Here is a 13,073-nt window from a genome sequence, read left to right as displayed (position 1 = left end):
CAGAGCTGCAGCCACTAGGGCGCGCTCTATAGGCAGTAGCAGTGTTAGGGAGACTTGCCCAAGGTCTCCTACTGAATAGGTGCTGGCTTACTGGACAGGCAGAGCCGAGGTTAGAACCCTGGTCTCCTGTGTCAGAGGCTGAACCCTTAACTGGTCTCCTGTGTCAGATGCTGAGCCCACACTATCCAGCCACTATAAGGATGCAGGATGTTTCTTTTTATGTAACCTCTTCCCCTTCACCTAAACCAAACTAAAAACATATTTTTGTACTTAGTTCATTTCAATCCAGTACAGACATACAGCCTTTCAAAACCAGATTTTATTTAAAAAAAATAACTATTTCACTGCATAAAGCTCAGTGCTAAAATGTAAAATGCAGATGAATTCTCTGGAGTTGTTCCTGTCTTCACAAGACATCTTTCACTGCCATTCTACAAATAACAGCATCCAACGCAGAACCAATTTTTTCTTCTTCTGTAGTAAATTTATATATCTGCAAATAAGCACAGTGGTGTGAGAAAGTGATTATCTACTAATGAATTCAAAAGTGATTGATCAAGAACAAATTGGATTACAAGCTGGCTAATGCCACCTGATGCCCATTTTAGTAAGCAAACAAACCATCCGAAAAGACGGGGGACGCCACCCGGCCAAACATATTTGGATGTGCCATAGGCCTTAATGTGAATTATGGCTATAACTCGCTCAGTGAGTAATTTGGGGACCGGCAAATGACGGAGCCCAAATTACGTTAAAAACAGAGCAATTCATCTGCCAGAAATACAGTAGCTGGAAGCCAAATTGCATCTCACCCCACTGTACAATGCCTTGGAAGGGGAATTAACACCACCAGGAAATTTGCCACAGCAGGATGAGCCATTTTTTAGCTTCACCCTGTGCCCAAATATTCCGGCAGCCTTTTTACATGTATGCAACTGTCCTAGCCTAAAAATAAAAAGGCAGACATTTTCTATTTTTTTTTTTCACTCAAACTAGAAATTCTCCTACTGCCATTACATGCCTAGAAGGGTGTGGTCACATTTATAATGCAGTAAAAATACCGTTTACATCATGTATAGCGAGACTGGCTCAGGTAATATGAAATTGCATGCTAATTCATGCTGACAAAAGCAGGTTTTTGCAGCCAATCTCCACACACATCTCAATATGATCTCTAATGACTTAGTAATCAGAGTACTCAAATGTTAAAGAGTACATAAAGTAAAAAAAAGATAGAGCCTGTCATGATGTGCGTCGATATCGGCGTTCGAATGCCCGACGACCGACGCAATACAGCGGCAATACATTACCTGCTCTGGCCGGCACGTATCCCCGCTGTCACCGATGTCTTCTTCTCCGCTGGGTTCCACGTTCCGGTCCGGCTGGCTTCACTTCCTGTCTCGACAGGAAGTTTAAACAGTAGAGCGCCCTCTACTGTTTAAACTTTCCCGGACAGAAAGAAGTTAAGCCAGCCGGACCGGAACACGGAACCCAGCAGAGAAGAAGACATCGGTGACACGCGCCGGCCGGAGCAGGTAATGTATGCGAGAGGGGGGGGGGGGGGGGGAACAGTGGCAGCACCACCACAGATTGTGAATTGATTTCAGCATGAAACCAATCACAATCTGTTTGCAGTGAAGGTGGCCATACGATCCCTCTCTGATAAGATTCGGTCAGAGAGGGATCTATCTGTTGGTCGCATCTGATGGCAAATCGACCAGCATATGGCCACCTCTAGATTTTTGTTAGATTTTCTGCATTAAAGTGGCCATACACTGGTCGATTTGCCATTAGATTCGACCAACAGATAGCTCCCTCTCTGATCGAATCTGATCAGAGAGGGATCGTATGGCCACCTTTACTGCAAACAGATTGCGAACCGATTTCAGCCTGAAACCAATCACAATCTGTGGTGGTGGTGCTGCCGCCGCTCCCCCCCGCATACATTACCTGCTCCGCCGGCGCGAATCCCCGCTGTCACTGCTGTCTTCTCCGCTCTGGTCTCCGGCATGCTTCACTTCTTCCTGCCCGGCAGGAAGTTTAAACAGTAGAGCGTCCTCTACTGTTTAAACTTCCTGCAGGGCAGAAAGAAGTGAAGCATGCCGGAGACCAGACCAGAGCGGAGAAGACAGCAGTGACAGCGGGGATTCGCGCCGGCGGAGCAGGTAATCTATACCTGCTGTATTGAGTCGGTCGTCGGGCATTCGAACGCCGCTATCGACGCACTCCCGACCCTCCGGCGATCGAGAAAAATCTTCCGCAGGGATGGATCGGCGGGAACGATCGATTCCGGATGGAAAACGATCGTTCTGTCAGCAGTGTGCATGGCGATTTCACAGCCGATTCGATCACTGTGATCGAATCGGCCGTTTATCGGCGGGAATATCGTTAGGTGTATGGGCCCCTTTAGATTATTTTCTGTAGAGACTGGTCATTATCTCTGGTGCATTGTCTTCTGGTTATCTCCTGCTCAGTAGAACAATGCCTAATTGCTAGGCAGATAGATGGTTAGATGGAGAATTTCTAATGCTGGGGATACAGGGTACGTTTCTGTACCGTGTATCGACCAGCTGATACGGCCAGCTGATAATATTCAGCTGGCCAGATCATGCCGCTCGACCCTCGCCCGCTCGATCCCCGCCGGCGGACAATGGCAGGAAATCGAGCGGTGATAAGGAAGCGCCGGCGGGGACGAGCGGCAATCGATCTGCACGCATAAAACGTGCCGTGTATGCCCGGCATAACATGTTGGAAATTATCTATCTGGCTGGTAAATCTAATGCTGGATACACACGGTGCGTTCCCGCACTCGATTTTCCGCTCGATTCCCGGTAGCTCGATTAGCGTTTCGATGGATTGTTAGGTCGATTCGGCATAACAGAAAATTGTATGTTGTGTGTCTAGAAGAAAATATTTTCACTTACAGGTGCTCAGTTGTCTTTAAGGAACTTTTACAGAATGAGACTTGTTTCTACTGAACTACTTTCTGCCAAGTTTCCTGCTGTGAAAGTTCCTCTCATTTTAGATAACAAACAGGATACACATCAGCAATTATCTCAAAAGGAAGATTAGGTTTTATCTTAGCAACAGGAATCCAAGAAGAGCTAAACAAAACACAATGGCTGAGAGTACCTTTCTGACTTTTGTGAGGTCTGTTATTTGTGACAGCTCTGCTAGAGATACTTGCTGTCCTTCCACATGAGAGATTATGTCTTCAGGACTCAAGCCTTTAGTTCCATCCTCAGTCAAAACAACAAGAACTCCAGAATCACTGTCTGACAGGCCAAACTTTCTAAAAGCTTCCGAAATCTAAACACAAAAGACATTCATTTACACAGCTTTTTTTAGACATACCTTGTTTATACAAAATTCATTTCCTCAAGTAGACGGGAAAAATACTGTGTGTCCAGCACTGGTTGTAAAGAATCAGTCTTCCCTAAAATTTACATTGTGAAAAAACAAAAAAAACACAAACTGCCCTTATCAATGCAAAATGTTAATTTCCATATTTCATGTTCAAAGTGAACCCGAGGTGAAAATAAACTGATGAGATAAACAATTATATTTCTCCTCCTACTCCAACAAATTACTTTTTGTTCTTTTTAGAAATCTTATGGTTTTATTTTATATTTAAACATTTACAAAGTAGGTTGAATGTTTTACTGTCTCTAATCAGTGGCAGCTTATTAAAGGGAACCTAAACTGAGAGGGATATGGATTTTTCCTTTTAGGCTACTTGCACACTAAGACGTTGCGTTAGGTGCCATGTTAAGGTCGCATAACGTGCACCTAACGCAGGGCCTGGTGCTCTTCGTTGTGGACGTCAGAGTGAGCCGCGTTGTGCAGCTCACTCTGGCATCCGTGATGCCGTGATGCGTACTCTTGTGCGCATGCGGCATCACGTGGTCCCGCCGGCCAATCACCGCACAGAGCGGCCGCTCCAGGAAGTAAACACTGCACGTCACAACGTGCAGTGAATATTAATTAGCCATGTGCCTGGCCGCTCTCCGCTCCTCCCCAACATGACTGCGCATGTGCAGACAGTCTAATGCGGCTTAAGCCGCTCTAACGCCGTAGCATGCTACACTTTCTTAAAAACGTGCAGCATTACATGTAACGCAACGTGGGCTGTGTGAACAGCCCACTTGTGTTACATTGCTGTGCGTTGGGGAGCGTTACAGGCTGCACTAACGTGCCCCTGTAACGTCTTAGTGTGTAAGCAGCCTTAAAGTAATACCAGGTGCCTGACTCTCCTGCTGATCTTGTGTCTCTAATACTTTTAGCCACAGCCCCTCAACAAGCATGCAGATCAGGTGCTCTGACTGAAGTCAGACTGGATTAGCTGTATGCTTGTTTCAGGTGTGTGATTTAGCCACTACTACAGCCTTAGAGATCAGCAGGACTGCCAGGCTATTGGTATTGTTTAAAAGGAAAAATCCATAGCCTTGTCAGTTTAGGTTCCAGAATTAGAATTAGAAAAAGGTCAATAGTTCATGCATTTTACCTCTCCCTGCCCTCAGAAGTTGTATTCTGCCAGGAAAACTTTTATGGCCGTTATTTGCCCATCAGTGAGGTTTGCTGTATTCCCGATAAGGCACCGACGAGATAGAAGTTCAGGCAGCAAAATTAATCAAGTAAAACAGCCTGGTTATTACTATGTTTTTCACAGTACAAACACATTTATCTAATCATGTCACATGTCGTCTCGGTACACTTTAAATCTTATGCTTAGTACACGATACAATTTTCTGGCAGATTTAAATGCCAGATTGATTTTTTCCACCATGTCCGATATGATTGTCGATAGTTTTTCTGATCGATTTTCCGTTCACTTCTAATGGAAATCGATTGGAAAAACAAGCAGAAAATCGATCGCAATTCAGATCAGACATGTTGGAAAAAAAAAAATCGATCTGGCAGGTAAATCTGCCAGAAAATTGTACTGTGTGTACCTAGCATTAGCTCCACTCTCCAGTTAAATCCCCAGGCTTTCACAAATCTAGTGTGTGATAAGGCCCGTACACACGCCGGACTGGAGGCAACGATGGGTCCGTCGTCACCTCCCGCTGGGTGGGTGTTCCAACGACAGTCCGGCGTGTGTACGCACTGTCGGCGGACTGATACGGCTGTTTCTGAGCGATCCGCCCGGCGGATCGCTCAGAAACAGCAGTATCAGTCCGCCGACAGTGCGCACACACGCCGGACTGTCGTTGGAACGCCCACCCCGGCGGGAGGTGACGACGGACCTGTCGTTGCCTCCAGTCCAGCGTGTGTACGGGCCTTTAGGCTGGTTTCACACCAGGACGTTGCGTTTTAGGGGACGTTATGGTCGCACAACGTGCCCCTAACGCAACGCCTGGTGCTCTCTGCTTTGGACGTCAGAGTGAGCCGCGTTGTGCAGCTCACTCTGGCGTCCGTGATGTGCACTCTTGGACGCATGCGGCATCACGTGGTCCCGCCGGCCAATCGCCGCACAGAGCGGCCGCTCCAGGAAGTAAACACTGCACGTCACTGAGTGCAGTGAATATTAATTAGCCATGTGCCTGGCCGCACTCCGCTCCTCCCCAACGTTACTGAGCATGTGCAAACAGTCTAACGCGGCTCTGCCGCTTACAAAGTACTGCATGCAGTACGTTATATTATGGCGCAGCGTTACACTGTAACGCAACGTGGGCACTGTGAACAGCCCATTGATTTTTCATTACTGTGCGGTGGGGTGCGTTACAGGCTGCTCTAACGTGCGCCTGTAACGTCCCACTGTGAAACCGGCCTTAGTCAATGTGGAGGTGCAGGAGTTTCCTTTGTTTTACAAAATTCTTTAATGTTGTTTAATGTATAGTTCATTCAATTACTGTTCATTTACTGGCTACTGTTCTATTAAATGCATATGAAATCGGTACCTGAATTTATAAAATTTATAAACAATCACAATAAACCACTGTACTCTTTATCCATCTGCATATTTCCTGTATGAAAAAAACAACTTTTACACCACCATAATGCTGAAGGGTTGGGAAGAGGTCAGGTCAAAATGACACTATCCAGAAGTGTTTATAGGCAAGGCTGTACCTTGGTGAGAAATGTAGCACCAAGGACATTACCATGACATTATCCATAATGCTGGGCATACACGGCATATTTTTTCTTATCAATGGAGTCGCTGATGGCTCGAATGATAATTTCCGACGATTCCGAGGTTTACCTGCCAGATAGATAAAGTTCAGTTGGAGGCAAGCACTTCCAAAAGTATAAAAAGCTCTTTTATTGAATCATCAATAAAAACATGTGGCTATACGGCGACAGCCCGCTGTTTCAGGACTCAGCCTGAAACAGCGGGCTGTCGCCGTATAGCCACATGTTTTTATTGATGATTCAATAAAAGAGCTTTTTATACTTTTGGAAGTGCTTGCCTCCAACTGGAATTTTTGTCTACTGGATCCCAGGTGTGGGGAACCCTTGAGGCTTGAGCACGCCATTCCCCCTTTTGAGTGAGTGCCACTCTTTTTACCACATACTTAAAGATAGATAAAGTTCAACATGTTGGAAATGTATCTATCTTACCAACTATCTGCCGAGCAATTAGGCATTATTCTACTCAGCAGGAGATGACCAGAAGAATATGCACCAGAGATAATGACCAGTCTCTACAGAAAATAATCTAATTATGCATTCTACCAGAAAATCTAACAGAAAATTGTATGGTGTATTCCCAGCATAATGCTGGGCATACATGGCTAGATAGTGCGCCGGTATCGAGCCAGCGCCTCAATGCTGGCGCGTCACCGCTTGTCCGCGCGGATCGATTCCCGCTCGTCCCCGCGGGCGCTTTCTAATCAGAAATTTGTTTTTTCTATTGTTCTGCCTGCCGGTATCGAGTGCGGAATCGATCTGGCGGGCAATCGGACCTGTCGGAAATCATCAATCGAGCCATCAGTGGCTCGATAAGAAGAAACGAGCCGTGTATGCCCAGCATGAGACGTATTCTTAGGAACAAAACACAATTCTCTTTTAAAAATAACAGCCTTTCTTTCCCTAATCAAGGAGAAGACCTGACTAAAGGGGCCCATACACTTGTTGATTTCAGCCATCGAGTGATCGATGGATTCTATAGAATCGATCAGAAATCAATTTTTTAAAAACTATCGTTTGATCGATTTGTGGCCAATTTCGATCGATTTCGATGGATTTGATCTATCTGGCAAGATGGAAGCTCTAGGTTGATCTGCTGCTGGTAGCAGATCCATGGCCCATAGAGTTGCATTGGATCTAATGGTCCAATAATGCATTTAGATAGATTTCCAATAGATTTCATTCTGAAATCTATTGGAAATCTGTTCCTAGTGTGTGGCACACATCAAATAGATTCCTGTTAGATTCGACTTGACATCTGACAAAAATCTATTTGATGGTCGAATCTGCTGCAAATCTATAAGTGTATGGTCACCTTTATGCTGGGAATACACCATTTTTTTGGGCAGATAGATGGCTCGATAGATAATTTCTGACATGTCCGATTTGATTACAATCATTTTTCTGATCGATTTTCTCATAGAACTGAATGGAAATCATTCAGAAAAAAAAAACGATAAAAAAAAAAAAAAAGTAAATCTGCCAAAAAAAAAAACTCATTGTGTATTCCCAGCATAAGAACAAAACATGCTCAGTACTAATGCTCCCCAAATATAAACAAAGCTAAATGTGATTCAGCACATCATACTTCATATACAATGGGAGCATCAATTTCAGGTGGACTGATGCTTTCAATTCGCAGCTCAGAAACCACAGAAAACCTCCAACAAAAACCATGCATTTTGTTCTTAAAGGAAACAAGAGGTGAAAATAAACTGATGAAATAAACTACTATCTATCCTCCTACAGTACAAATGAATTTTTTTTCTAGATATCCCACAGTCTTATATTTCAATTTACTTTTTTTTTTTCAATTTTGGACGTAGAATATGCTAAGTAAAACTAGATCTCACCTGCTAACACTGTGGAGTTTTGGAGCACTCAGCAAGGGAAGAACAGCTATTACCGTAGTTTTGGCGCCTTATAAAAGACACTCCGGAATATAAGACGCACCTAGGTTTAGAGGGCAAAAATAAGGAAAAAAAAAATACTAAACCTGGTTCGTCCATTTTCCAGGAGCACCTTGTACATGTTATCCCTCAAATGGTATCCTCCTGTGTCCCCTATGTGTCCCCATGTCTCTCCTATATGTCCTTCTGTATCCTCCATGTCTCCCCCATGTGTCCTCCTGTGTCTACCCCATGTGTCCTGCTGTCTCCCCCAGTGTCCTTCTGTCACCCCCACCTTGTTTCCTCCTGTCTCATGTATCCCCCATGCATTCTCCTGACCCCCCCCCCCCCCCCGATCCTCCTGTCACCCCCATGCATACTCCTGTCTCCCCCTCCATGTCTCCTCCTGTCTCCCCCATGGTCCTCCTGTCACCCCCATGCATACTCCTGTCTCCCGTCTCCCCCATGGTCCTCCTGTCAGCCCATGTTACCTACTGTACCATGTCTCCTGCTTTTTTCCCCATGGTCCTCATGTCTCCTTCTTTCCCTTCTGTCTCCCACATGGTCCTCCTGTCACTCCTATGGTCCACTTGCCACTCCACCTTGTCTGCTCCTGTCTCCTTTGTCTCCCGCATGTGTCTGCAGTTCTCCCAGCCCCGATAAACACCCACGGAGGGGGGGGGGGGAGGGCAGACAACACAAGGGGAGGGGGCGGAGGCATGCGGGAAGCTGCGGACACATGCGGGAGACAGGAGGACCATGGTGAGGACAGAAGTGACAGGTGGGGAGACAGAAGAGACAGGACGACGCACACAGGCAGGGAATCCCTGAAGTGGCGGCGGTTTGTATCAGCGAGCATTCGGAAGTCAGAGATTCCCTGCCTTTGCAGTATAAGACGCAGGGACTTTATCTCCCCATTTTTTGGGGAGAAAAAGTGCGTCTTATACGGCGGAAAATACGGTAAGTTCGGATAGTAGTAATCGCACACCCATTCTATGATTAGGATCTATGCCCATCCTAGCACATGGATCAGAACATGGTCTCTGAGCTGGCTGGGAATTACTTCCTGTTTAGCAGTACTGTCCTACAGGCTGCCACGTCGGTGTGCACTGCTAAACTGACCTTTTTTTTTTAAGATCCTGATATTATTTGCAGCTAAGACCTGCTATGGAGTGGAGTCAAACTCTTGCAGCAGTTTTGCTCTTATGGGGTCCAATAATGATATACGGCAGTGGTTCTCAACCTGGGGTCCACGGTACATCAGCAGCTGTCAGGGGGTCCCCCAGGGGCCACAGACAAAATGGCGGATCTCCTCCCCCAGGAGAGAAGCGGCAAGCAGTGTCTGCGGCAAGGGGCGCCGTAACTTACACAGCCCTGTTCCATCGCAGACTCCTCTCGCCAGGCTCTCCTTTTCTCACAGCATCCCTTCTCCTTGGTTACCCTGCGGCGCCTCTCATGACATCAGAGCTGCCACCAGAAGTAGCCATAGAGGAAGAGAGCGTGGCAAGAGGAGGAAAGCTCGGCGAGAGGAGTCCACGCTGGAACGGGGCTATGTAAGTTGTTTGGGGTCTACCTATACTGAGGGCACCAACTGTATCTGGCTATCTATACTCTGGCACCATGTGTACCTTGCTATCTATACTGGGGCACCTATAGCTCGCTACCTATACGATGGCACCTGTCTAACCTATAGTGGGGCACTACCTGTACCTGGCTTCCTATACTGGGGGCACCTGTACCTGGATAACCTATACTGATGGCACCTATGCCTGGATACCTATACAGGGGGAACTATACCTATACCTGGCTAAAACAGGGGGACAAGAGCTGACACAGAAGGGGACAAGAGGTGACACAGGGGTACATAGCAGGGCTGTGGAGTCGGTCCAAAAATCCACCGACTCCGACTCCTCAGTTTAGGATTCCAACGACTCCGACTCCTCGACTCCGACTCCTCTAATTTGCATATTACAATTTTGTTGATTAAAAGTATGTAACATGAAATTCGTCTCTTAACTGCCAACGCTTAGGAATTTTACAAGACAACTGAAGTGAGAAGGATATGTAGACTACTATATTTATTCCCTTTAGACTAAAACTAGTCCTTGGTAAGAGTACTTGTAAAAGGTACAAACCGGAACAAAGAACATCTATCAGGCCCTAGGCAATGTAACTGTGGGAACATGTAAGAATGATGTGCAGGTACTCTGCAGGGGAATAAGGAGATTGTAAACACACAACACCTCTGTGTTCAATGTGCACAGCATTCTCAGTGGATTCCCTGCAGCTCTGTGGGGAGTGCATATGTAGAGTATAGTACTACTGTGTAACAAAGTAAACCTGAGACTGATGAAATTAAAGTTTTATACACACCTGGGGCTTCCTCCAGCCGCCTTCAGGATAATCAGTGCCTCGTTGTCCTCCTCCACCACCTGGATCTTCTGCTATGAGTCCAGGTACTTGAGCCAGTCGGGCGTAGTGCGCATGCACACACTCCACCACCAGGAGCATACTACACCTGTGCAGCACTATTGCGCAGGTGCAGAATGTTCCTGGCTGTGGGAGCGGCATATGGCCGGACAGCGCTGACTGGCTGAATTACCAGGACTCATAGCAGAAGATCCGGGTGGTGGAGGACAGCGAGGGACTGGTTAGCCTGAAGGGGGCTGGAGGAAGCCCCAGGTATGTATAAAACTTTACTTTTCATCTGTCTCAGGTACCCTTTAATTTGCAGTCACTAAACCAAATTTTAACAACATATCAAATTATTTGATTTCATCAGCAAAGGGAGTGCATACATTTGCATAAATCAGCATCAATGCAGAATTATTTCCATCTCATTGACCATCTCTATTAGTGACACAGCTACACATCAGGCTTTATTCTTACAGCATAGATGTTATTTAGTATATATAAGAGATTCCTGTGTACACATCATATATACAGTCACAATCAGATATGTATATCTGACCTTAAAAATACGGGGACTGCTTTATTGAAGCAGCACAAGTAACTAATTTTGATTGGTTTATTTCATTTTTGTGGACTAAGCACAGCTATTACTGTATATATACTGTATATATACATTATTTTTAATGACTATTATCTGAGAAATAGAACATTTTATCATATTTTCTATTTTAATTACAGTTACAAATTCATTAGGAGTCGGAGTCCGTGCATTTTTTCCCGACTCCGACTCCAGGCACCCAAAAATTGCCCGACTCCACGACTCCGACTCCACAGCCCTGGTACATAGAGCAGAACAAAAGAGGCACTGGGAACAGAGGGGTAGAAAAGAGGCACAGGGGGAACAGAGCTGACGCCGAGGGGGACAATAGAGGCACAGGGAGAACAAAGGGGGACAAAAGAGAATGGATTCAGGTTAATAATGGACAGTCCCTATCTAATTTGTTAACTGGGGACTACCTGTATTTCTCTAGTACTGGGCTCCACTCACATCATGTCATGGCCTCGCCCACTTTTTTCTTCGGGAGGGGGTACATTTATGTGAGGTTGACCCACAAAGGGGTACATGTGCTGAAAAGGTTAAAAATCACTGATATATGGTAATCTTTTTTGTCCAATCTTACCAGATCTATGCAGTAGAAGGGTAAACTGAGTAAATATACTTTGGATATTTTATGTAATTCAGTATTAAATAGAAATGGTAAGATTGGACATAAAAAGATTGCATCATTAGTGGCCAGCTTAAAGTGTACCCGAGGAAATGCGGGGTGGAGGTCTGATGGGACACACAGGTATGATCCCTGCTGCATGACATGCCTCTGTGCCCCCCCCCCCCCCCCCCCCTGCTCCCACCACCCAAAAAAAATTGGTGATATGCGGGGGATGCTCCTGCAGGCCTTACCCTGCTGCCATTGGGCGTTTCTGTCTCTCCCTGGCCGCTCCCCCGACTCCCTGCACACTGCTCTGTGTAAGACACATAGAGCAGCTCTTCCAGCTTCGTAAACCCAGGGGTCACAGAATCGTGAGAGTGAGGCCTAGCAGGGAACAGGAGCGGTGAGGATTGCAGCTACCTGATCTGCCTCCCCCCCCTCCCCTGAAACAGGTATCCTTGTGTTTTGGGGGTTTTATTTACATCCCCACTTTGGGTTCTCTTTAAGGCTTTAAATAGCTAAAACATCTGTGACCCACAGCCACCATGCACAGTTATCAAGAACGCAAAAGAAGCAGTGCTGAGAAGAACTTAGATGACATTCCTAGTTAACATAATAGAGATCCCTTCTGTATTTGTAATAACACACACCAAAAGTAAAGATCCAAATGTCAGAGGAGTCTTGTTTTGTAGAAACAGAAAAAAAAAGAGTACTATTAAATCTGCATTAGCAAGAGAGCAGCAGAGGTACGGTCATACTTACATTGTTAGTCGGTGATAAATTGAATATAATCTCGGAGTTCAGACTTCTAGTTTTCATTTTTCCCAACATCTGTAAATGGATTGCTTTGTTTGCTGCAATGAGAACCTGAAGTGGATCTACAATCTGCAGGATTAGACAGAAGAGCAGACATACATATTGGTGAATTTTATGTGACATTATAAATCCTGGAAAGTTTATATCAGCGATCGCATGCTTTTCACTTTCACACTAAGCCCCTTTTTGTGTAGAAGCAGTTGTGGTAGCCTTTCAAATGGCTGTTTAAGAACATAATACAATCATGTTTATGAGAGGAGAAAAATACAGATTAATGTGCTCTTCATGCACATGTCTTCTCTATGGGAAATCCACACTGGAGCTGAACAGCTTCTATGAGCTGGGTCTCCATCATAGACACTGCTTGAGCTCTGTTCCGTGTGAGGGAACGTCCACTGAACAGAGTCCTGAAGGCAATCTTAGCGTTCCAGCGGTAACTAATCTGAACTGAGTGCACGGCGGTGGCATCTGAGGAGGGTTAGCGCATGACAGCGGCCACAAGGGAGCTGACTACCTATAGCCCATATGTACACCTAGCTGCACTAATCGGCATGTTTTTAAAAAATTTTTATCAACAAATAAACGCAGAATTACACTTTTGGAAGCTGGTCTTCCGTGT

The 13,073-nt window shown here is 45.6% G+C and overlaps 1 protein-coding gene across 3 annotated transcripts in view; it reads right to left on the bottom strand.

The window, feature by feature from the left end:
• Positions 1 to 301: 301 nt before the first annotated feature.
• The window catches only part of TPRKB (TP53RK binding protein), a 32,885-nt gene continuing 20,113 nt past the window's right edge, over positions 302 to 13,073 (bottom strand). For all 3 annotated transcript variants that reach the window (XM_068276310.1, XM_068276309.1, XM_068276311.1), the window contains exons 3-5: positions 12,401 to 12,523; positions 3,133 to 3,309; positions 302 to 493 (exon numbers count right to left, since the gene is read on the bottom strand). In XM_068276310.1, the coding sequence (XP_068132411.1) occupies positions 407 to 493; positions 3,133 to 3,309; positions 12,401 to 12,523 (387 nt within the window). In that variant the 3' untranslated portion in view covers positions 302 to 406. The remainder of the gene's footprint in view (positions 494 to 3,132; positions 3,310 to 12,400; positions 12,524 to 13,073) is intronic.

This window comes from Hyperolius riggenbachi, chromosome 3 (assembly GCF_040937935.1).
Source record: "Hyperolius riggenbachi isolate aHypRig1 chromosome 3, aHypRig1.pri, whole genome shotgun sequence".
Taxonomy (NCBI): Eukaryota; Metazoa; Chordata; class Amphibia; order Anura; family Hyperoliidae; genus Hyperolius; species Hyperolius riggenbachi.
Note: the sequence above shows the minus strand (reverse complement) of the source record. Positions and strands in the feature narration are given on the sequence as shown.